Here is a 25,034-nt window from a genome sequence, read left to right as displayed (position 1 = left end):
GAGGATCAGGTAACATCACACTTGAATCTTACAGATTTGGGGGGAAAAAAAAATCAAAACAAAAAGTGAAGTTTTGACATTGGGTCAACATCCACATGCAGAAACTAAGTATTAACGCCACAGAAACAAAAATAAAATTTTAATAAATTGATGTATGATAGATGATCTAGATATTTTAACTTACTATGTATCATAGCTTAATTTCATTAAAAACTATTACAAAGAACAAAGTACAGGTCTACAGGAAAATTAACGTGCAATAAAGAGACCTAGCACGAGTTCACATTTCTTCTAAGTAAATTTTAACTTTAATTAATTTCCAAATCAGGCAACTAAATCAAATATTTTGTTTCTTTACCCCAGGCTATTGTTTTACTTCAATGGGTGTAACAAACAATAAAAATTCTAGCAGGGGAGGAGAATAAATGAGGGAAAACAAGAAAATAGGAGGCTCAATTAGCAAAACAAAACATGTTTTATTTATCAAAGACAATGAAATAAATCAGAAAATACAGAGAAATACAAAAAAAGTTATAAAGCGTAATAAATTTTATTTTTTCAGAAATGGAAAAATGACCCTGAATAGTTTTAGATGTATCTTTTAGTAGTCAGTGTCTAATAATAAACAAGCAATATATTTTATATGTTCTATATAGCTGTATCAACTGATTTTTAAGTTTAAAAGATAATTCCCATCATTTTTAATGTTGCATTTCAAAAGCAAAGATATAACTGAAGAGAAAACAGATGAGACATAAAATGATTTGTAAAATGTAGTAGCTTATGAATGTAAAATAGATTCCAGTTGTAATAATATTCACACACACTCTCGCAACACACTCACACCCCTATATTCCACAGACACATTTCCATAACTTGAAAACAGATATTTCACATATCTCAATTCAGGAAATGATTTTTACAAGTTAATCCTACAATCAGAAAGCAAGAAGCTATTAAAAGCACAAGTTTTTATTTGCTAAATTAAACTAAACATCTAAAGGAAAAAAATATTACAATGATATTTAAAGGTACTTTTTATTGGCTTTTTAAAAGACAAAATGAATGAGAGTATCTTATTCAGAAAATTAATTTTCAAAAATGTCTTAAATGAAATAAATATAATATCTAATACAATCTCTTCCTGCAAGAATCTCTAAGATGAACAATGCTAAAAACCAAACTTCTCATTTGAGAAACCCTAAAACTGTCATGTCCCTTTAAAAAAAAAAAAAAAATTTTCTTATAAAGGACATGTGGCATACCCACATTTTCTTAAAATTTGTCCTAAAACTATCTTTAACACCCAAATTTTCTATACATATTAAGTTCACTTAATTTAAAATTAATGAAGAGATATCTATCTAGACACAATTTCTAAGAAAAAGATGCAGAAAGTAATTTATGCATGGTTATTTACAGAAAGTTTTGCTAAATAATGATGTAAATATTGGTTCAAGAATCTGACAAAGCCTAATAATCAGCACTGCAGGTTTCAAAAAACTTTATATATAACAAAGGATGTTTCATGTGTAGAGTTACTAGATAAATCTAAGAGCCAGAAACTAAAGTATTTGACATGGTTAATAGTTTCATTTTTATTGTTAAATGTCAGGTCAGAAGTCAATGGCATTTACATGCTGGAAGACTGTTTATCACTCAACTCTTTCAATTATATCAAACACTGATTAATCAAATGTGACTGCACTTTACTGCTACCACTTTATGGTTTCTTTCAAGTATACCCAAATCTTTTAAATGGGCACATATGCAACTGTGCAAAACAAATGAAATATAAATATTTAAGAGAATGAACAGAAATGGCTTTTACGCATAAACCACTCTGCCATTCAGTTATGAAGCTCTATCTTTTCCTCACTAATTTGTCTTCTGCTTTTAGTAGTCTTCTATCTTATTAAAGTTGCAGGTTTACAGACGATCTGGAAATTTCACATTGATACAAGAAAGGAATGTCTGGTCGATGCAGTCTAGGGACAAAAAGAATTAGCCTTAAAATGTATTAAGTTGCAATTATCTAAACGACAGCATAATGAAAACCGACCTTATAAGCAGTATTACATCAAGTATATAATATCCTTTTGGTAAGAATGACATAAGGTAGCATATATCAAAATATATTTTAAAGTTTAGGCTTCTAACCATCTAGAAAATATTTACATTAGAGTTTAAACTCTTGAAAATGCAAACAAGGTAATCACACTGAATATTCACAGAATATCATTTAAATTAGTAAAATTACTTTGCCTTTTATCTTACAGGTAATACCGACAAACTCTTAAGGTCACTGCTTGTAAAGACATTTTACCAGTTAAAGAGAAAATGTGACATCTTCTAGGGGGAGGAAGAAACCTTAGTGGAACATTTAAAGTGATATTTAAATATAATCCAGAAATGCAATTGTAATCATTGTTCTCTTTAGCAGAAATAAGTAAATCATGTCAGCTTATGTAAAACTCATATAAGCATAAAATTTAAGCAACCAAATCACAAACCATACAATTTATTTATACTTAAGTCATAGCAACTTGAAGCATTTTGTACTTAAAGATACATCCAGAAGTTAAGTGTTTTAGTAGACATTTTGCTTATGCGGTTCAACTACTTTAAAAGTTCAAATCAATGAAGTGTATGGTACTTGCTTTAAAAGTATCAATAGTATAGCGAGTAGAGATATGAGGTCTCTTCATGTGAAGATCTACTAGCTGCATAATAAATAAATGCCTTTACTATAGACACAGCCTCCAGAAACTCACTGGATAACCAGTAAGACAACCTCTGCTCATTTCTTTATATTCCCATTTATACAAGTTGCAGCCTTGGTTGTTGATACAAACTGGCACACATTAAGAAAATAGTAACAAAGCTCCTATTTTCTTCACACAACTTTTATTCATTGATCCAGTTTGTTAAGATCAGTGCATGGCAAGTTGCTTTTCAATCAGACTTGTTTTTTTGTTTGTTTTATCCACCAGATATCTATGTGAATTTCACACTGTTTTATGCAAAATGCCCATTCTCTCTGTGTAAGTGCTTTGTCATATTTTGTTTTTCAAGCTTTCAAATGCTGTGCTGGTGGTTACTTCGTATACATCCTGTGGTCAAGCTTTAAAAAGAAATTTAAAAGTCTGATTTAAAGTTTCAGTTTACTCATAATACATTTTTAAAAATTAAAATGTATGAAATTCAATTTTTAAAATGGAAGTTATCTTAAAAGTTCACAACTTCTTAAATTTCAGTAAGTGACTGTTAACAGTATAAAAATCTATTAAATATGCTGAATTTGAGTAAACAACATGAGTACACATTAAGCATTTAATATGCATCTGGTGAATTTGAATACAAAAGGAATAAACAATTAATATATTAATATTTCTTACCTCTATAATAAGAAGAAATATCTTGTTCTATGAGCAGCTGCCATGCTTTCAGACATGTTTCTGACTTTTAGATAATTAACAAATCCTCTGAAGAAAAGAAGCAGGCCTGAGAAGGTTGAAATAATACAGATATGTTATGTTCTTACACAGAAAGGGGACACAATACATTTTAGATAGACAATTATAAACAAGATCCTCTTGGTCTAAGGAATTTAACGTGTAGGATTACAGTCATTCCATAATATATTTTACATTATAATGACAAATCTATTTTAAGGAAATATAATAAAATTTTACTGCCACCCCCAAATTCTTTCAATTTGTTACACCTAGATGTATCTAAAGTAAAGTAAATCCAGCCACGAAAATCCAAAATTACACAAAAATACACTTACTAAATTATTTCTTAAAAAGCAAAGCTACCTAATGCATTTAAACTGATTCAACTCATAGAAGTCCCATTTTATACCAAACTTTTTAATTACTATAACTACTAAGCAAACTAAGACATATTTATTGATAGAAAGTATTCAAGAGAGAACATATGCATGTAATTGCTAACAATTGTGGGATAAAACCAATAACAAGCCTGTCTAGCAAGATCAGGTGCCTGTCATCTGCAAGATTTGTATTTAGAGATATGTGCATTATGTAAATAATTTACTTATTAGTTATTATTTTCAAGTAATAAAAGACTAATTTATAATAAAAATTAAGTTGAGAAAAATCAAGAAAGAAGACTTTGGAAGCAGCCACTAGTGATTTCTTAAATGATTTGAGATGTATCTTCTATCTATCTCAGTGTTCTCCTCTGTAAAACAGTATTTTTAAATAATAATCATTTACATTAATAATCATTTATAATAATCACAGGTATCTTTAGTAATCAATTAAACAAAGCCTGTGAAATGCTTCAAAGTTTCAGGTGAAAAATATTAGCTAAGTATAAAAAGCATTACCATTATTAGCAGAGCTAAGTCTTTGATATACTTAAGCATACAATTCTAAGGGCAACATTTATCGACTCCAGTAAATTTTTAACTAGGTAATGGTGGGCGGGAGGGCAGGAACCAAAAGATATGTACCCATGCAACTTTCCTCGCCAGGAGGAAGAGTCTGTCAATTTAAAATGTAAAGTCTCAACTGAAATTTGTAACCCAATTCTAAGACAATAATCAAAGCACTAAAATAAGAAGCATGGTTATAATAAATTAGAGAGGAAAGATAGAAGAGATATACAAATAATGACTTAAACAAGTGGTATAAGTTTCACCTAAATCTGATCCCATCTGCTTCCCATATCCTCTTTCCACTTGTGACCCCCACTCTGAATTCTCCCCTCATGCCCTTCCAGATGCTGTTCAAAGATAATGATATTGTGAAAAATGTACACCAAAATTATTTGTGAAATCCTTTCTTTTGTCTATGAAGCTGCTGATTCTAAGACATATTTTGTTCTGCTCAGGCATTTTCCAAAATAAGCCAATTCACATCTAGAAACCGATCACTCAGCAGCTATTGTTTCTCAGCATTCTATGATGTGCTCAACACTCTTCTGAGTATTATGTGAGAGGAACATTTTGATCATGAATTAAGTTTTCACATTCCCCTAAATGCTAGATTATGGCTCTGATATGGAACTGGGGTTGCCCTCTGCATTCTACTCTGTCTCACAGTTGCCTTCCGAAGGCTCCTCAATCCGCTAATAATATTTATAAGCAAGTATCTCATTCAATATGCTTAAATACCTAAAAGACTATCAATTTTTTCACTTTTAAGGAAGAAACTCAATAATGAGCACAGAATCAGTCAGAAAACAATTAACAATACAAAAAACTGGCTAAACTTTTGTACAAGTCTGACTCCCCAACAAAACCACATTAGAATAATTTCATTATAATTATTAGAGAAACAATCTAGGATTTTTAGTGACCTTAACCGACCACTAAGATTTTGTTTCCCCAAAGATCCAAAAGATGCAACAGCAGGACTAAATATAAACTCAAGGAGAACACTGCCACCTACTGAAATGCTATTTTCTGGTATAATTATGTTACTAGAGAAATGTGGGCTCTTAAACCTAAAAAGAAACAAAATGTATTCTTCATGTCGGTAAATAAATTTGAAATGTGGATTAAAGGTATCACGTGATTTTAAGATTAACTTAATTATCATATATCTAAAGAGGAAAACACAAGGGATTGGAAATCGGAAATCCATAAAATTCATCAATATTAATAAAAGACATGCCTTGTAAGAAGAAAACTCAACAGAAGTACTGTGATCGCTAGGCATGAAGCCTTTCCTTATGCCTGACTGATTAATGATTAATGCAGGGTACACTTCCAAAGTGTAAAGAATGTTTCAATGATCCAAAAATAAAAGAATGGACAGAATATCCAACTATCCTCCTCTCAACACTTCCTACGATCATTAAAAGAAAATTATGCATGTATATTTTCCAAAATACATGCTGAAGGTAACTATTTTTTAATCATTTTAGGATTTTCAAGTTTTGTAGGACTGACTTATCATTCAACCACTGATTCTTTAAATTGACAGGCTCTGAATTTTAAATCAGAAATCCAGAATGCTACATAGAATTATCTGAATAGCCAAGATGATATGTGTTTGGATATGAGAATTTTACAACAGAAAAACTTTTTTCCACATAAATTATAAAACAGTATATTTACATCTCACATTTTTAGGAAACATCAAAGTTAAACTAAATACAAATTAGTCATACTGAAATGCATTAAGAATTAACTTACCAAGTACAAGAAATATCCACCAAAGCCAATACTGTCCATTGAAATATCCAGTAAAATAATCAGAAAACTGTGGAGTGAACATAAATATATTAACCGTATTTGTGTACCTAAATTTGAAAATCATAAGTCTTAGTTTCAGAATGATTTACCTCAAATAATCTTTAGCACTTAAAACAGCACAAAAAGAAAAACAGAAAAGAAAAAAATACTTAATGACATACACATATAATTATTTGAGAAAAAATAACAGCAAACACACTTATGCAAAATATTTTAGAAACAAAAAATAGTTTCAAACTGCTTGTAAAGAAGAAAGGTAAGTGCTATATATCTGAATCCAACATTTTCTCATTAAAGAGTTCACATGTCAGTTCTTTTTTCATAATCTCTCAAAGCCACAACTACCATCCCAAACACACTACAGCAACCTGCTGCTTTAGATATTAACACCAAAAGCCACATTAGTTTAATCTTATCAGATGGGGATGTTCTGCTGACCTCTAAAAAGAAGAGCTTTTGACCTTCTATACACCCCCTACTGTTAATCACTGCCAAGAATACTAGGCACATAAAGACCCCCAACTCATTAGAGTCTTTTTATTTTCAAACTAGATGCTCCAGCATTCATTTCCCAACAGTGAGCTGAGAACAGCGAAATGAACCTTGAAGCGGCATTTCAACAGTTCCTATTAGTGGCCGTGGTAGGCGGTTTATATTCTCTGTGAAGTGAGGATATGAACAGGCAGACGGAAGGCAGGGTTTGATGATATTGGACACAGGTATCTTTTCCTTGATTAGACTAGGGACATGATGATTTATTATCTTCGAAAAGTTTTCTTTTTAAATCAGTCTAATATTCCTGCTTATTTAATCTACTCTGTTTCCATTGGTCTCTGAACCGAATCTGATTTAACTAAAAATGAGTTTGTTAAATGCAGATTTGTCCTCAGATGTATCTATCTCCAACTTTATAGGTAATTATTTCCAACTATTCATTGGTAATTTCCATAAAAGCTTAAAAATCTGATAGGTGTGGTTATAACAAAAATGCTTACAAATTGTAATGTTACTAGTGAGGAAGTATATCCACTAAAGGTTATCTAAATCTGTTTTTAAAAGCTTTCAAATTATTCTCACAGGAAGTATTTACAATATATGAACCATGATCTAAGTTCTCAGTTTAGAGTTTTAGAAATTACAAAGATTAGAGATTTCAGAGTACCATCATAGATGCAAATCCCACATACTCCTACACCTTAAAAATATGTACAATAAAGGGAGAACTAGAAAATTGTGGAAATATAGCTTGTAAAGTAGGAAAGCACTACACTACTTTTTAATCAAATGATTAATAATTAGAAATAAAAGGTATTCATACAGGTTTTAGAGATTATAAGAACAAAAGGAATAAAGAACCTAAGCAATACACTTTTAACTTTCTAATTTTTAAATATATTTAAAAATATATATTTCTAATATTTAAAATATATTTAATATATAATATTACCCGACAAGAGGCAATCAGAAAAGAACAATGTCATTCTTCACCAAAAATACGAACCTGCAGCTATTCTTTATTTACTCCCAAGTGAAGAATAGAATTACCTTCATTTTGAAGTCAAAGAGAAAAACTCACCATGTAAAAAGGATAAACTAATAAGCTTTTGGGCTCATTACTAAGTTGTCAAGTGTTTCAAAATACTAAAAGTCATAGGGCTGAGCCAAGCTGTGTTTTTGTTTTTTTTAAAATAACTAAATAAATCATGTTGACTGGTCAACCGCAGGCTGCAGAAATCAAATTTTGGAAAATAAATTAACAAACAATAAGAATTTATCTGATTTAAATTTGAAAAAAAAGAATTCATCTGATTTTATTTTATTAATATGACACCAGTATTTTATTGTTTACATCCTGTCTACTTTCTAAAAGACTTGTCAGTTTTTAATAAAATATATATGCCTTTTAAAACAAATAATAGAAACATCAAAAGCCTTAAAAATAATATCAGTACCTGGGCTAAAGATATTTATACTAAATAAGAGGTTCGCAGCAGCTCAGAAACAAAAAGAAAAGCAGCAGTTAATTTATAAATTGCCTATTATCTAATAAAAGGAAACACCAGGCTTTCAGGAGAAAACCTTTCTCTCAGCATTGAACTACAAGGGAAACTTAATGCCTTAAGCATTATAATAAAAGTCAAAGTACAGTGTTACAGAGGCAGTAGAGAATTAGGAGAACAGGCACTGAACTGAAATCAAGCTAGATTCAAATCCACATACAAACTGTGGGACACTGAGCAAGTTATTAGACTTTTTATTCTTAGTTTCATCATCAATAAAATGGCTGGCTTGTCTCCAGCATCACTGATACAGACAGGGTTAAAGAATTTAGTGCCTGTAATGAATTATGCCTGGAACATAGTAAGTACTCACTGAATGGTGGCTACTGTTATTTTATAACAAAAGATTTTTTTTTTTGGGTACACGGGCCTCTCACTGTTGTGGCCTCTCCCACTGCGGAGCACAGGCTCCAGACGCGCAGGCTCAGCGGCCATGGCTCACGGGCCCAGCCACTCCACGGCATGTGGGATCCTCCCGGACCGGGGCATGAACCCGTGTCCCCTGCATTGGCAGGCGGACTCTCAACCACTGCGCCACCAGGGAATCCCTATAACAAAAGATTTTTTTAAATCCTTCTCTTATATCAATTCTCAATATACACTACAGGTATAATATTAACCTTAACTCAGTAAAGGTATTTTAAAAGGAAACTCAACAGTCCCAGTGATTAAACTTGATGCTCTTATATACCTTACAAAACGTTGAGAAACTCCAGTCTTTGAATTTAAGGTCCCCATCTTATCACACTGACTGGAGTTGATTACTAGACAATCTAACCCCTTCTCAACCTGGGATTCTAAGAGAGAATTAGGCCCTAATATCCTAGAGGCAAAGGTTGCATATAATGCACTAATTTCTTTTTTATGAATGTAGAATGATACTAGCAATTCAATAACTTTAGGAGAATTGAGAAAATCAAATCATTTTCTGTGTTCTGTGACTTAGACAAGAAATCTCATTTGAAAAATTGTAATTAATTCTATTACTAACATAACCAAGGTTGGACATTACCTAGTTCCAACTCTTTCGAGATTTTCTAGTAATAACTTCTGCAAAGGCAGGGGCTGTCTCTTTATCTCTGCATGCCCCATAACACCTAACAGATTTATGCTAATGGTGGGAACCCACTCTACATTTTTTAAATGAAATTGAAACAAGAAATTGCCAGGGGGGCAGTTCTTACAATGGCTCAGGTTTTAATCACCTTAGAAGAAGTCAGTCCACAGGTCCCACCAAGAATCAACTGTTTAATAACCAAATCCTATAACCTAGTCTGAACAGAGACAGGGTATGAGAAGATTACTGAAACCCTGGGAAGTAATAAAATAAGTTTAAAAATAATGAAGAAACACATAAAATTCAAAGTTTTCATATTTTTATAATGGGTAATTTTTTAAATCTATTTGACAAGGTAGGTGCATAACTGAAGTGTGTGAAGCACTTAATAAAAGCCAACATATTAGTATATGATTCTACTGAAAATTTCAGGAGGATTTGACTCATCCAACTAGAAATCAATGTTTAAATATATATGATTTGTAGAAAGTATATATTTTATTAGTTGTATATAGCATTTAAATGTGTGGGTAACTTTTAAGAAGAGTTATTAATTAACAAAGCCACTTTCCTAGCCTTACCTAAAGAAATCAGGAGAAAAGCTTTGTAAAAAGGAGCCAAAAGGGGCCTTCAAGAGGCAAAGGAAAAGAGCTGGGGGAAGATTATGTTAACAATACTACTGCCTGTACAACGGGTACAAAAAATTATTCGGGGGCTAGAAAAGCTGTTGAGATAGGAGAAAGAAAAGGACTTCTTGTTATCTCCCTACACACTACCTCGTAAATGATACAAGATAGACAGAGGTTGATTTCCAGGAACAACAGGAAAATGAGAAGAAAGGCTTAGAAGGAATGTAAAGGAAAAAAAGATGAGTTCTCATAACCACCTCAAAGGCCTGTACTGTACTTTTTTAGCTCTTAATGTTACCAAAAAAGAAAAAATAAAAATAAAAAAGAAACAGTGAGAAGATATTTAAGTCCATGATAATTTCACTAACCAATGGAAATTTTTATGTTTTAAAACTGATTTTAGGCAGACCTACACTATATCACAATAGTGGCAGCCATGATTTACTGAGCACATATACTTGTGCAGCAACTGAGCAAGGTACTCTCAGTATGTCATATTCATGCCTCACAAAAATACTGAATGGCAGCTATTATCAGCTTACCATGAAGAAACTAACGCTCAGAACAATTTAAAAACTTAAAGTTAGAACACTGATATACAAAAAGATGAAATTCAAACTCAGATTTATCTGATTTCAAAGTCCTTTCCACTTACTGAGGCTTCCCTGGTGGCGCAGTGGTTAAGAATCCGCCTGCCAATGCAGGGGACACGGGTTCGAGCCCTGGTCCGGGATGATCCCACATGCCGCGGAGCAACTAAGCCCGTGCACCACAACTACTGAGCCTGTGCTCTAGAGCCAGCGAGCCACAACTACGCGTCTAAAGCCCACGCTCCGCAACAAGAGAAGCCACCGCAAGGAGAAGCCCACGCACTGCAACAAAGAGTAGCCCCTGCTCACCACAACTAGAGAAAGCCGTCAGGCAGCAACAAAGACCCAACGCAGCCAAAAATAAATAAATAAATTAATTAAAAACAAACAAAAATTTCTTTCCACATACTAACAAGCTCTCATATAATACAGTCATAAAATGTCCACACCACAGAGATCACTATGATAGTTAAGGACAGAAGTTAAGAATAAGTCTCAAAATAATTGAGCTCATATACACAAAATGAACATTTGTGAACCACAAAGGAAATTTTATGTATTTTAATTTTAGAAACAAAAGTGATAGAGGCTATCAAGACACTCACCCTGACAATAAGGATCCATTTGATCAATGAAAGGCCAAATCCACAGATGGCACCATACCTTCCAGCTATGGTATTGGTGATACAGAAGGATAAACAAAATCCAAGCCAGTTGAAAATAAATGCCACTGAAAGCAAGAGAAATAATTCTTTTAAAGACCACACTTTGGAAACAAATTAACAGAGACATAATATAAACATCAATAATACTTCATAACTCAATGGAAACAGCAGTTCTTTCTCTTAATTCTGTACTAATTAAGTCTTGTTTATAGACTATAGTTTACCTTTTGCAAATGTATTATTTACTAACTATACATTAACAAGTGGGTAAGCTTGGTTTCTTGTCAGTTTGGTCAACAAGAATCAATACCTTAGGACAGCTTATCACCAAAAGGTGAAACTGCATTTTTTTTTCTTTTATACATACATTTGTTATTGAAGCTGCATTTTTAAACCAGTTAAAAATTAGGTCACAATGTAGCTCCCATGTGATCCTACCCAAAAAGTCTAGTCTAAGCCATCATCAGCCAGCCAAATTAAAAAGCAATATTAAAGATGAGCCGAATAAATTATAAACTATTGTTCCCTACGCAGATACTGTTCATTGCCTTCTTTTTTACCTAACAAAACCTGTTGTTCCCCTTCCCAGAAACCCACCGACCTCTAGAGCCTGTATTTTTAGGAAAGGTTGGACCCCATACTTAGCCCCCAAAGGTGAGTCCTGTCTGGGAAAATCACAGAAGGCCCAAATCCCTTGCCAGTGAATTTTTTTTTAATAGGACTTCTGAAAAACATTCTTAAAAACACAGCAAGGAGAGGGAAGATGGAATATAGGTAAAACAACAGTGGTTTTGAATTGATCATTGTTGAAGCTGGGAGATGGATACACAGATGTTTATTACACTCTTGTCTAGTTTGAGAATTTCTACAATGAAAGTTTTTTAAAAAGAATAGAAGAAAAGGCCCTTCTTCCACTGGGTATCACGTTTAACTGTAATGCCTGGAACTGCTGCAGGGAGCTTGCTATCAGCCTGAGGATTAAACCATCAATCCAAATAGTGGGGGAGTGAAGAAAACCGAAGTAAAGCAAAGCAGAGCCACAGCACTGATATGGTCTGTGCCTGAGGTCTGCTCATCCAGGGACTTCTTATTTTGTGAGATAATCTCCTAACTATTTAAAACAGTTGAGTAAGGGTTTTCTATTTCTCATAGCAGAAACCATTCTGACATAGGTCCTTGAGATATAATCAGAGTACCTTATTTACGTCCAAGACAGCAACATCATCAAAATAATAATAGTAATAATAATAAAACTAAAGATCAATTTGAACCTAAATCTTGTTCAGTGCTCAGCCTCTTACCCTAAATATCTCCAACCAAGCCTCAGGGAGAATAAAGTAAATTACCTAGAGAAATTCTAGTTTTTCAGAATTCTAAAGACAAAGAGGAAACATTTTAGGATAAGTTTAAATGAAATGGCTATTTCTTCGAAGTAATGCCCCTACTCCTGTTAATTTCTTCCTTCCTAATACTTTCTAGTCGCAGCTTTTTTGATCATTTATGGGAAACTGTACTATATGGTGTGATAGTCAGAAAAATCAATTTTGAAATAAGAGACTCGTGTTTGAGTCACATCGTACTCACTCACTAGATATATGACCTTGGACTCACTGCTGACTTCTGTTGAGCCACAGTCCTCTGATCTTTAAGTACCTACTTCACAAGATTGATAAGAGGATTAAGTGAGAATGTAAAGAGTTTAAGCATAGTACAGAAGCTGGCACACGGTGACTGCTAAAAAAATGCTAGCCATCATCACTACCCATACAAAATGATCTCTTCACATTACAGACTAGGTCCCATCTTTCCTGCAAAACAATTTCAAGAGACACTACTATAAATAAAGCTTGTTTACTCTCTACCGTACTGTACAACAGAGATAGGATATTTCCATCATTGTAGAATAATCTATTGCACATAGCCACTCTGTATCAAACTGGCTAATATTTGTGTTAGGTTAGGGAAAGCACATAACAAAAAATAATTTTATATCTATTTAAACTAAAGAATTTTTATTACCAAACAGCAGTAGAGATTCCCAACTGGTTGCTACCTATGTGTTAATGACAGGCTGAGATATGTCTCTCCTCAGCCCTTAGGGCAGGCAGGTGAGGTCTGGGGCAGAGGACAGACTGCCACCAGTCCTGAGCACCTTACTCTTTTATCTCAGTGTGCTATAAACATTCTATCATTTTGCAAGCATGTCGTGTTGCTGAAACATAGGAGGCACTGATGGAGAAAACCCAAAACGGTAAAACATTCCAAAAGTGTATTTTCACCTGAGTATGTGTATGTTTAGCTTTGGGGAAAAAATAACTTTAACACTGTCCAATTTCTTCAAAATCAGATTTACCGATATCTATTATATGTATCATTATAGCCAAAAGAGAAATAAGATTCAAAAGAACAAAAAAAGTAGTTAATGAGCCACCATGTTTTCTTTATGCTCTCCGCCAGCAGTATGAATTCCTATAAATTGTGCTCATGTGATATAATTTGTTATAGACTGAACTCTGTCCCCTCAAAATTCGTAGATTAAAGCCCTGACCTCCAGTGTGACTGTATTTAGAGATAGTGCCTTTAGGGAGGTGGCTAAAATTAAATAAGGTTATATGGGTGAAGCCCTAATACAATAGGATTGGTGTCCTTATAGGAAGAGGAATAGACACGAGAAAGCTCTCTCTCTCTGCCCACATGTAGAGAAGAGGTCATGTGAGGACACCACAAGAAGACAGCCAACTGCAGGCCCAAAGAGAACCCTCACCAGAAACCAAATTTTCTGGCACCTTAATCTTGGACTTCTACCCTCCAGAACTGTGAGAAAATAAATTTTCATTGTTTAAGCCACCCAGACTGTGCTTTTTCGTTATGGCAGTCTGAATAGACAAATGCACAACTTAATCATCTTTAATTGGTTTAAGCACTAGGAAAACAGAGAAGTTGTGACTACTGAAGCATAAATAGATTCACTTTTTATGCCCCTTGGCCTATAAAATAGAAGTAAAGCTGAAGAGGTCTTTACAGTACAGAAAGAGCAAAGCATTCAATTCTGGATCCTCTAGGACATGTCTGTCTCAGTTGTCAAAAAAGAGAATTTAATAAATTGTACACTAAACCTTAAGTATGTAAAATCCATGAAAGAAATAATGTGTAGTAGAGGCAGGTGAACATATACATGCCTAAGAAAGAAGACAAGAACAGAAGGACAAGTTAAGACTGAGAACAGGTAGGCTCCACACAATGTCACAAGCCAAGTAAGAAGCATAGCTGGGACTGGAGCATCCACGTCTTTTATGCTTATATCCAGTGATCTTTTCATTATATACACCTCCCACCTACCCAAAGAGGTTAGCAGAATAATCTAGAAAGCAATATTGTACACTGTAGTTTATCCATTAACTAGTAAGGCTACACTTTAAAATTTTCAATAGCCACAAGATACTTATTAATAATAAAGGGGAAAAGAGTAACTTCATAGTTAAGAAAGCTGGCGGACACTACCTTAACCTGACAAGAGTTAACATCACTAGTAATAAGACATATCTAGACCATTGCTTCTGATTTGATGTACTGAAAAGAACACATCATTTCTGTGGTATTCTTGAGGGGGAAAAAAGAAAAAAAAGGAAAGAAATGCAAAACCTGAATCTAATCATGAGGAAACATGAGCTAAATCCTAACTGAAAGACATGCTACAAAATAACTGACCAGTATTCTTCAGAAGAATCAAAGTTGTTATGAAACAAAGAAAGACTAAGAAACTGTTCCAGGTTGAGGCAGACTAAGGAAACACAGAAACTAATATAATGTGTAATCCTGAAATAGATCCTAGATCAAGAAAAGGACATCAGTGGGACAACTGGCAAAATGTGAATAAGGTCTACAAACTAGTTAGTAGTATTTTGTAATGTTAATTTCCTAATGTTGATCATTGGACTGAAGTTACATATGTTAACACTTGGAAAATGAAAGTTATATGGCAATTGTACTATTTTTGCAATTTTTTCCTAAATTTAAAATTATTTCAAAATGAAAAGTTTAAAAAGTTTTAAATTAAATTTTGATACTTGCTTTGAAAATAAACAAATGAGTATCATAAATGAATGAATACCAATATACTAACATTAAGCACTTATTAAATTTTTTATCACAGAAAAATCCTCATTATATATAAATGCACCAGGTTTCAAACACAGTAAGTTCCCAAAGAATAATCAGTTTCACTATACTTGATTCTGAACTGCATAAAGGCAAATTCCTATCTTATCCTCATGCAATTCTCTGTTTAAACTATCAGCCATTGAGAAAAACATGAAGCTAACAATTTATTAATTTTAAGACATTTCCACTAAATTATAAGCAATGAAATGACAAGATTATTTTTCTTATAAACAGAACAAATTCAATAAAATGTTCACAAATATTATGAGTTTCTTAAGGTGTAGTTATAATTCTTAGATGTCCCCCCTTTCTGGATTCACTTACAGTATGTGACCTCATCTAAAAACATAGCTTTACATGAACAGAATAAGTCATCAATGCATTGTTTTTCAATGTGTAGTGCCCAGATAACCCCTCTAAGAACTGTCACTTTTATGACTCATCCATGGTAGGTACTTGAAAGAATTTACTGAATAAAGATGCTCAAGATCACTAATCGTTGGGGAAATGCAAATTAAATCCCAAAGAGATACTATCCCACAACTATTAGATTTCTAAAATTTTTTTTTTTTCTGTGGTACCCGGGACTCTCACTGTTGTGGCCTCTCCCGTTGCGGAGCACAGGCTCCAGACACGCGGCAATGGCTCAGCGGCACAGGCTCAGCGGCAATGGCTCACGGGCCCAGCCGCTCCGCGACACGTACCCGTGTCCCCTGCATCGGCAGGCGGACTCTCAACCACTGCGCCGCCAGGGAAGCCCTAGATTTCTAAAATTTTTTAAACTGTTAATATTAAATGCTGACGAGGATCAGACCAATAGGAACTTTCATTCACTGCTGGTAGGAATGCAGAACAGAACTGAAAGACAGTTCGGCAATTTCTTACAAATCAGAATTCACGTTTCAAAACACCTTTCTAATTCTTTTTAAAGTTACGTACAAGTAACTTAATATCTTTTAAATTATGTTTCCCTCAAGTCTAAAATGGGAATAATGCCGGTGATTAATTATTACTATAGCATGCTGACGTGAAGATTCACACACAGTACAAAAGGCTAAACCTTAGAAAAGTTTTCTAAACAGAATCCATTACATTTTTAAGCATTAGAGTTCAAGGTCATTTCCACAGAACGTCAATTATCGAACGAACCAAACCTTAATTTCTAGCTTTTAACTAACATATAACTGATTCTTTTAGAGACAAAATCTCTTAAAAGTATGCTCAGATACAAGCACATAAGGCACACATAAGGCATTTTTCAGTGACACTTCAAGGGATTAGGAGAAGTAAAACATTATCAGGGGATACACACATTTCGTTCTTTACATTTTCTGAACATGGACAAGCAATTATCTCACCAAATTTACGCGTAGACTTTTTTTTAGGGTTACATGTGGTAAGAGACTGAATTGTAGACATTGAAAACAGAGAAGGAAAGAATTAAACCAAGAAAAGGTTTTAACTGAAATATTCTTATTGATAATCACTGTAGTTTTATTTGCACAACTTGTATAACCTGAAATGCTTAAATTATAAACCACGCTAAAGAAAATCTATTTCCAGACCTTAGAAATAGACAATAGAACAGAACATAGACAATAGCTACTGGATAGTTTACACTTTAGAAAATATAGCAAGTTGCAATTTGTAGAACAGCCACTAGATGGTAGTGACTACAAATAAATCTACGCTCATTAAAGCAAATAAACTGAAGTACTGGCCTACACCCTACCCAAAGAAATGTATCAGGAAATGAAGGTGAAAAATAATTTATAATCTTACTCTTATAATACTGGTGCAGTATTTGTAGAATAGGAAGCATAAAGATATAAACTGTAGAAACGTAATTTAGTAAAAATGTAACAAAAGGCAGGTAATTTACATTAATATATTAAATGTAAATATTTATATTCATATTAATTAATGTAGCACCAGTGGCCAAAAATAAGGTCAACCTTATTTTTGTGCCTAGGTTACTGTGCATTTACAACACTGGTGTATCAGTGAAAAAAAATAAAGATCTAAAAAATAAAGATTGATAAGAAGATAGCATGGTTAAGTGAAATATAGAAATGGAGAGATAATAACTAAGCTCTGAGTCAAATAATTAGATGGTGTCAAATAACATGTTTTTATTCCTAAGAAACAGGTATTTATACTAACTACAAATAACTACAATAAATTTAAATTCTTTCTTTTTCCAATGAAGATTTCTTAAAAGACAACCATGAAAGGAATTAATGTTTACGCTACTTTCTGTAAAGAAAATATGTGGGAAGCCTGTTATTAATATAAAGGTTACCAGGTTGAACTTAAACTAAGAAAAAAATTAAAGTTCACTAGACTAACAGTACAAAACAGAGTTATTTGTAGCCAAAGTGTTCATTTCCTTTTCATCATACTTAACATCATATCTAACTACAAATTATAACTAAAACCACAAGACATAAATATTGCATATACAGGGAGCTTCCCTGGTGGCGCAGTGGTTGAGAGTCCACCTGCCGATGCAGGGGACACAGGTTCGTGCCCTGGTCCGGGAAGATCCTGCATGCCGTGGAGCGGCTGGGCCCGTGGGCCATGGCCACTGGGCCTGCACGTCTGGAGCCTGTGCTCCGCAACGGGAGAGGCCACAACGGTGAGAGGCCCACGTACAACATAAAAAAAAAAAAAAAAAATTGCATATACATTAGCTGATTGCCAACCTGAATATAATTTAGTAAATCTGAAGAGAAAAATGTAACTGCCTGCTCATCCACACACACATTTCTGCGCGGTTCAACTACTATTCTTCAGTAGATGAAATGAAATAAGGAAAGGAAGCAAGAAACCATTTGAAAATGGAGGAAAAGGTAAGGGAATTTTCAGACTCAAAAGTAACTCAACTTAGGAAGTATGTATTTTCTATTTTGTCTATTTTTTTTGTCTGTTATTAAAGTTGAATGTGGTACTTTACATAGGTAAAACATTCCTCAGTTCTAGCTTCAAAATTAACTCTACAGCTGAAATAAATTAAATCAGCATTCTATCAAAGAAGGTATGAAAGCGTGGTCATTTAACCAGGTTGAGGGCAGAAATTAACCCTACCATAATCTAATAAATGTACTTAGTTGAATACTGGGTTTCCAAACATTATTTTATCAATTTACACAGTTTGAGTGTCATAATATTATGTACTGAGTGTACTATGTGCCATTCCTGAGATAGCAACTGAAATAATGAAGACTCTAATGAAGTCTTTCCACAAGTAGCTTAAGTCTACTTTATAAAGTCAAATGTTAATTTAAGAATGTTGCAAAAAGTTAAAATTTTACAGTTTCCGGTCTTCTAATTACTTGCCATTCCGCACAAATAAGACAGACCTTCATACTCCTGTGTCTCAAATCACATTGTTCCAGTTCCCCAGAATATCTCCTTTTCCAACCCTTCCTCCTGTTTAAAGACACTCAAGTGGAAGTCCTCTGCTCCAAAAGCAGAATTTATCATTTCATTATACATGCTCCTATAGCCCCAAATGGACATGCAGCATTTCACATACAAAAACATATTTAGCTTTAAATATGCTTATATATATCTCTATACAGTCAGCATCTAGCATAATAACTGCAATACAAAGTTACCTGATAAGCGTTTAACAAATTCTAGGATTTGTACCGTATGATCACAGCTAGTTAAATGTCAAGATCAATTTACATTTTAAACAAGGTAAGATACACACTGACAGTATCTGCCTTCCCTCACTGTCGATGTTACTTTAAATACATACACAACCAATAAATGCAAAAAAATAGTTTGGAAATAGTTTCAGTTTTCACTTACTGAAAAACGCCAGCATGAAAATCCCATCATTACCCACTCTGAGCTGGTCTGCATCACTGAAGTCATCTCTTGTTGGACACTCTTCCTCTTGAATCTGTAAAACATAAACTATTAGAATAGCTCACTAAACTATTGATAATTACAACTTTATTATCTTAAGTGTAAAGATAAAAATTTAAATAAAACCTAATGTCCTCAATGTATTGTATAGGCAAAATGAGATAATGAGTACAGTATCTGATACATAGTAAGTACTCAAAAAACATTAGCAAGTATTAATTTTTCACGGACACCCCTGAAAAGAGTAACTTTAAAAGTAAACACAAAAAAGATAAAAATTGAATAACATCGAATTAATGAAAATGACATCACAAAAGATCGATGTGACACTGCTGCATCAGTGTCAAATGGAAAGAGGATTTTTCATAATCAGTGGTGAACTCTAAATTGGTACAAACTCTATGGTTGGCAATTTGGCGATATTTATCAAAAATTAAAACGTACACATCTTCCAACACAGTAATTCCAGCTCATGAAATATAAAAAATGATGTATTACAGATAATTCACTGCAGCAATGTTAATAAGAGCAAAAACTTAGACACAATCTAAATGCCCATCAATAGTGGGCAACTGTCAGGAGATAATTCTCTGTGAGTCTTTCATGTTTCTACATGTCTCCCAGGTAGAGGCATTGGCTACCTTTTTTATGTATTATCTTTTCAAGGATGTTTATATAGTAGATGGCTTTGGGAGAGAGAAATAGTATCTCTCTCCAGAGCAGAGATGTAGGCATGCTTATCAGCCATTAGAAAATATTGGGTTCCCCTGAACTCAGAGTTCCACACTGTGAGCAGAGGCATCGCTTCGCCCTCTCTGAGTTGCCCTGCAGGACCTGAGGCTCAGGAAACTGCCATGAGAAAATGCTAATACCCTGGCTACTACTACTGCTGTGAAAAATAAAGTTTCTGTCTCTGACCCAGCAGTCCTGTGTCTTCTGTGAGCATCCACAAAACTGTGACAAGCTAATCTGTTACCTTGCAAGTAGGCTAAAATCTCAGACCGTTTATAATTCTTGAGATCAATGAAATAAATTATTGTATATCTAAAACAATGAAATTCAAAAAGCAATGTAAAGATTTAAAAATAAATTACAATCTCCAAAATATATTAAGTGAAAATCATTTATATAGTACAATACTTTTGTGTACAAAAATAATATACAAACACATTACTGTAGTTGCTTATAAATGTCAAGAAACTTCTCTGGAAGCACGTACAAAGTCTGTTATCACTAATTGCCTCCAATATTCAACAAATATATATATATATATTTTTTAACAAATATTGATAGAATACCCATTCTACATAAGACTTTGCTTCCTGGTACTTGGGATATATGAATGTATGTAAAACAAAGATGCTTGCCTTTCTGAAGCCTATATCCCAGTGAGGGGAGCTGGACAATAAATAAAGACATAATAAATAAGTTACTTATACAAAAGGTATATAAATGCTCTGCAAAAAAAAAAAGTAAGGAAAGGATGTTTAGGGGAAAAAAATGTAAGGAAAGGATGTTTAGAATGTTTAGTAAGGGCTACAGTTTTTAATATGGTGGTCGCATAAGCCTCATTAAGGTGACACTGAGCAAAGAATTAAAGGAGAGGTAAGAGAGTCAGCCATGCAGATATCTCATAGAGGAGTGTTTTAGGCAGAGGGATAAGCCAGTTCCAAGTTCCTAAGAGAGAATCAGACCTGGCATGTTACAAAAATAGTAAGGAGGCTAACAAGGTTGAAACCACAGTGAATAAGAGAGAAAACAGGAAGAAATAAAGCCAGAGTCCACTAAAGGACCCTGGATTTTACTGAGTGAACTGGGAGGTCTTACAGAGTTTTGATCAAATGATTGACATGACCTGATTTACAAACTCACTATCTCCATGTTACATATACATAACCTCAGTTGGGTGTTAATTTTCAATTTTGTGTTAGTACACACAGAGGCTCAGAGAAGCTCAGTGCCTTGCCCAAAATCACATAATTAGTTAGGTCAAGGCAGGACTTAAATCCAGGATACCAATGTTCTTTCCATGCAATCATGGTAGTCTCACTACATATATTGCTTTTCTGAAAGAAAAAGACTTTCAGGGACTTCCCTGGTGGCGCAGTGGTTAAGAATCCGCCTGCCAATGCAGGGGACATGGGTTCGAGCCCTGGTCCAGGAAGATCCCACATGCCGCGGAGCAACTAAGCCTGTGCGCCACAACTACTGAAGCCCCTTGCGCGCCTAGAACCTGTGCTCCGCAGCAAGAGAAACCAGCGCAGTGAGAAGCCCGCGTACTCCAACGAAGAGCAGCCCCTGCTCGCTGCAACTAGAGAAAGCCTGCGTGAAGTGATGAAGACCCAACGCAGGCAAAAATAAATAAATAATTATATTAAAAAAAAAAAAAAAAGACTTTCAAAACCATATTGCTCCTTATTTAGGCAAAAAGATCCCTTCAACTCTGCAATCATATATCCTTATGGTCTTATGGTCAATTTAATAACTGGCAATGATTAAATACATATTAATGAATTTTTATATCATTTCAAGCTAATTTAAGAAATAAACATTAAAGCACAGAAGGCCAAAAACACTGTCAATATGATGGCAAGAATATAAAATTTCATACTCTTTTTGAAACACCAGTCCAAGAGATTTTATCATAGGACATCATTTTTTTTCTTTTTTTAAAATTTATTTATTTCTACTTTTATTTTTGGCTGCGTTGGGTCTTTGTTGCTGTATGCGGGCTTTTCTCTAGTTGCGGCGAGCAGGGCTACTCTTTGTTGCGGTGCGCGGGCTTATCATTGGGTGGCTTCTCTTGTTGCAGAGCACAGGCTCTAGGTGCGCGGGCTTCAGTAGTTGTGGCACTCGGGCTCAGTAGTTGTGGCTTGTGGGCTCTAGAGAGCAGGCTCAGTAGTTGTGGTGCACAGGCTTAGTTGCTCCACGGCATGTGGGATCTTCCTGGACCAGGGCTTGAACCCATGTCTGCTGCATTGGCAGGTGGACTCCCAACCACTGCGCCACCAGGGAAGCCCAGGACATCATTTTTAAAAAGATAGAAGACATGTGCACAAAGATGTCCTTTACAGCATTAACACGAAAACACAAACACTCTTGAAAAGAATCTAATTGTTCACTAGAGAGGAATGGCCACTATATTATAGTATATTGATTCCATGGAATTTCACTCAACCATTAACAGAAAAATATTTACATAAAATACTTAAAAAATAAAAGATAGCAGCTATGCAATAATTTCAATTACATTAAACACTGACTTATAAACCCTAAAATTGGTAAAAAAAAAAAAAATTAAAACAAAGAGCTGTAATAGGACAACAGTCGTATTTTTCTTTCTAATTTCCCACAGTGGCGAATTTAAAGAAAGCATTCATTAACTTCATTAACTGTTATTTATTAAACACCAAGGATGTGCCAGATAATAGCAAGGTGCTAGAAATGTAAACACAAGGTCGTCTTGGAGTTGTTCACAATTTATCAAGTGCTAGCTTTTACATCAAAAGACAAGTTACTGACACAATTTTAAACAAGGTACCAAAAAATGAACACTATCCACTATATATGGTCATAATATGAGATTAAGTGACAAGCCATGTTCTAAAAGTTTTATAAAGTGAATCATGTGAAACAAATATTTTTCAGAGAAATATTAAAAATGGGCAATACACTTCAGTAGATCAATGAGTCATCACATAATCATACCTGCAACCCTACTCATGAGAAATACGAAATAGTAGAAAACAGTATTGTTTCCAAGTCTCCAGGCTACCTACATTCCCCCAATGAGACTGGATTTAAGAAATAAACTTTCAGCTCATCCAGCTGAGATTCATTTACAACTGAATGTACTCAAGTGCTAATCAGACCAGTTTTTTATCTGAATCAGGTATAGAAATTCATATTGAATGACACTTTGCAGAAAGAGGGTGCTGGAGCACTGGGATAGAAAGGGACGAATTTGAAAGATTTTTTTACAAGGACCTAAGTTATAAGTTAGTCTCTTCATACAACTCTGTTTTTGCTTTCCATAAAATGTTCCACAATTCTCACAAGCTAGAGTTACAACGGTATCGGAAATGGGTAAAAACAGAAAACTTTTCTTTATGGACATATTCCAGCTCAGGCTTGGAATCACATTACTTTCTAAAAACAAGACACTGGAAATGAAGAGTTTTTAATAGTAACACTTCAGAGTTTTCTTTCCAAAAGGTAAAAAATCACCTTTATGCTTACCTCAAAGCACAGAGAACAAGACTTAATGCTTCCTACTTTCTCTTTAGAGTTCTATCCAACTGTGTAGAAGTTAGGGCAATAGAGGACCCAAGGTCCTAAACATCCTTTAAGGACCTTTACCATTTCCAAAGTCCCTAGAAAAACACTCCCTGAGAAAAGGAGTTACTGTCCTACTTCACTGAGAGTGTGCGCATGTAAATATAATGCATGTACAAACACACATGCACTAATAAAAACTCCACACCTTAATAGATCTATCCTCCTTCTCCATAATTCTCCCCTCCCAACATCAAAAATCCTTATTGACTGAGCTATATTTATGCCACTGGCTTAACAGAAACTTACTTCCCCCTCAGAAGGAAAAGAAATCAATAATAGGGGCTTCCCTGGTGCAGGGGTGCAGTGGTTAAGAATCCGCCTGCCAATGGAGGAGACACGGGTTCGAGCTCTGGTCCGGGAAGATCCCACATGCCGCGAAGCAACTAAGCCTGCGTGCCACAACTACTGAGCCCGTGTGCCACAACTACTGAAATCCACACGTCTAGAACACATGCTCCACAACAAGAGAAGCCGGTGCACTGCACTGAAGAGAGGCCCCTGCTCGCCACAACTAGGGAGAAGCCCACAAGCAGCAACAAAGACCCAACAGAGCCAAAAATAAAACAATTAATTAATTAATTTTTAAAAAATCAATAATAAATTTGAGGTTTACTACCTTTACTTATGTGCTCAAAACTATTTATGATGACGTTTAACTCTGTGTGTGTTGGAGGATGTGAGTGGGAGCAGGTCTGAAGAGGGTTGTGGCTGATGAAAGAAACCTGTCCAAGAAAAACGCTTACCCATCAAATAATCTACATGCTGGGCTCTGGCCTGATGGCAGCAGGACAAGAATGTTATACATACAAGCACCTGCTTCTCCCTTTTCCCCTCACCTAATTCTAGCTTTCCTGTGTCACATGATATTTCTGTGTCTTTTTCCTGAACAAAATGGGGTTAACCCAGAATCTGACATCTCTAAAGACTAAAGCAAGAAATAAAGGTAACAAACTCTAGTCCTGCTTGCAGTCACATTAAAATGTAAATAATTTCTACCTTTTACCTGACTGAAGAATAGCATACATACATCTCATTGATTCTCCATTACTGAGACAGCCACTCCTTTTACCAGAACAGGAAATAACACACATAGTGTATCACTGACTCTATTACTAAGACAGTGAGATGAGGGAGAAAAAAGGGCGGTGGAATCTTTGACCATCATTCCCAAATTCTAGGGTGGCATGTGTTCAAAGGACCAAAAAAAAAAAAGTGAATTGACAAACATAATTTTGTAGGCCTGGTAACTTCCTTCTTTGTGTCTTTAACCTACCTTGAGTTCATTCATAGAGTCATGAAACTGGCTATGCTAATATATAAAAAATGAATAGAAAAAAATGATCTATAATTATAGTTATGGACCACAGAATCTAAACTATATAAGAAGGGAAATAAGGACATTGAAGACATTTCATTGACAGTG

At 34.4% G+C, this 25,034-nt stretch overlaps 1 protein-coding gene across 3 annotated transcripts in view; it reads right to left on the bottom strand.

Annotated features, from left to right (window-relative positions):
- Positions 1–1,578: 1,578 nt before the first annotated feature.
- The window catches only part of NDFIP2 (Nedd4 family interacting protein 2), a 63,609-nt gene continuing 40,153 nt past the window's right edge, over positions 1,579–25,034 (bottom strand). The window contains exons 4-8 of one of the 3 annotated variants that reach the window (XM_065896007.1): positions 19,214–19,307; positions 11,174–11,298; positions 6,173–6,239; positions 3,399–3,504; positions 1,579–1,988 (exon numbers count right to left, since the gene is read on the bottom strand). In XM_065896007.1, the coding sequence (XP_065752079.1) occupies positions 3,401–3,504; positions 6,173–6,239; positions 11,174–11,298; positions 19,214–19,307 (390 nt within the window). In that variant the 3' untranslated portion in view covers positions 1,579–1,988; positions 3,399–3,400. Of the gene's footprint in view, positions 1,989–3,398; positions 3,505–6,172; positions 6,240–11,173; positions 11,299–19,213; positions 19,308–25,034 lie in introns of those variants that run through there. The other 2 variants (XM_065896009.1, XM_065896008.1) reach the window with 2 other exon arrangements.

This window comes from Phocoena phocoena, chromosome 18 (genome assembly GCF_963924675.1).
Source record: "Phocoena phocoena chromosome 18, mPhoPho1.1, whole genome shotgun sequence".
Classification (NCBI taxonomy): Eukaryota; Metazoa; Chordata; class Mammalia; order Artiodactyla; family Phocoenidae; genus Phocoena; species Phocoena phocoena.
This window is presented reverse-complemented; position numbering and strand designations above follow the sequence as displayed.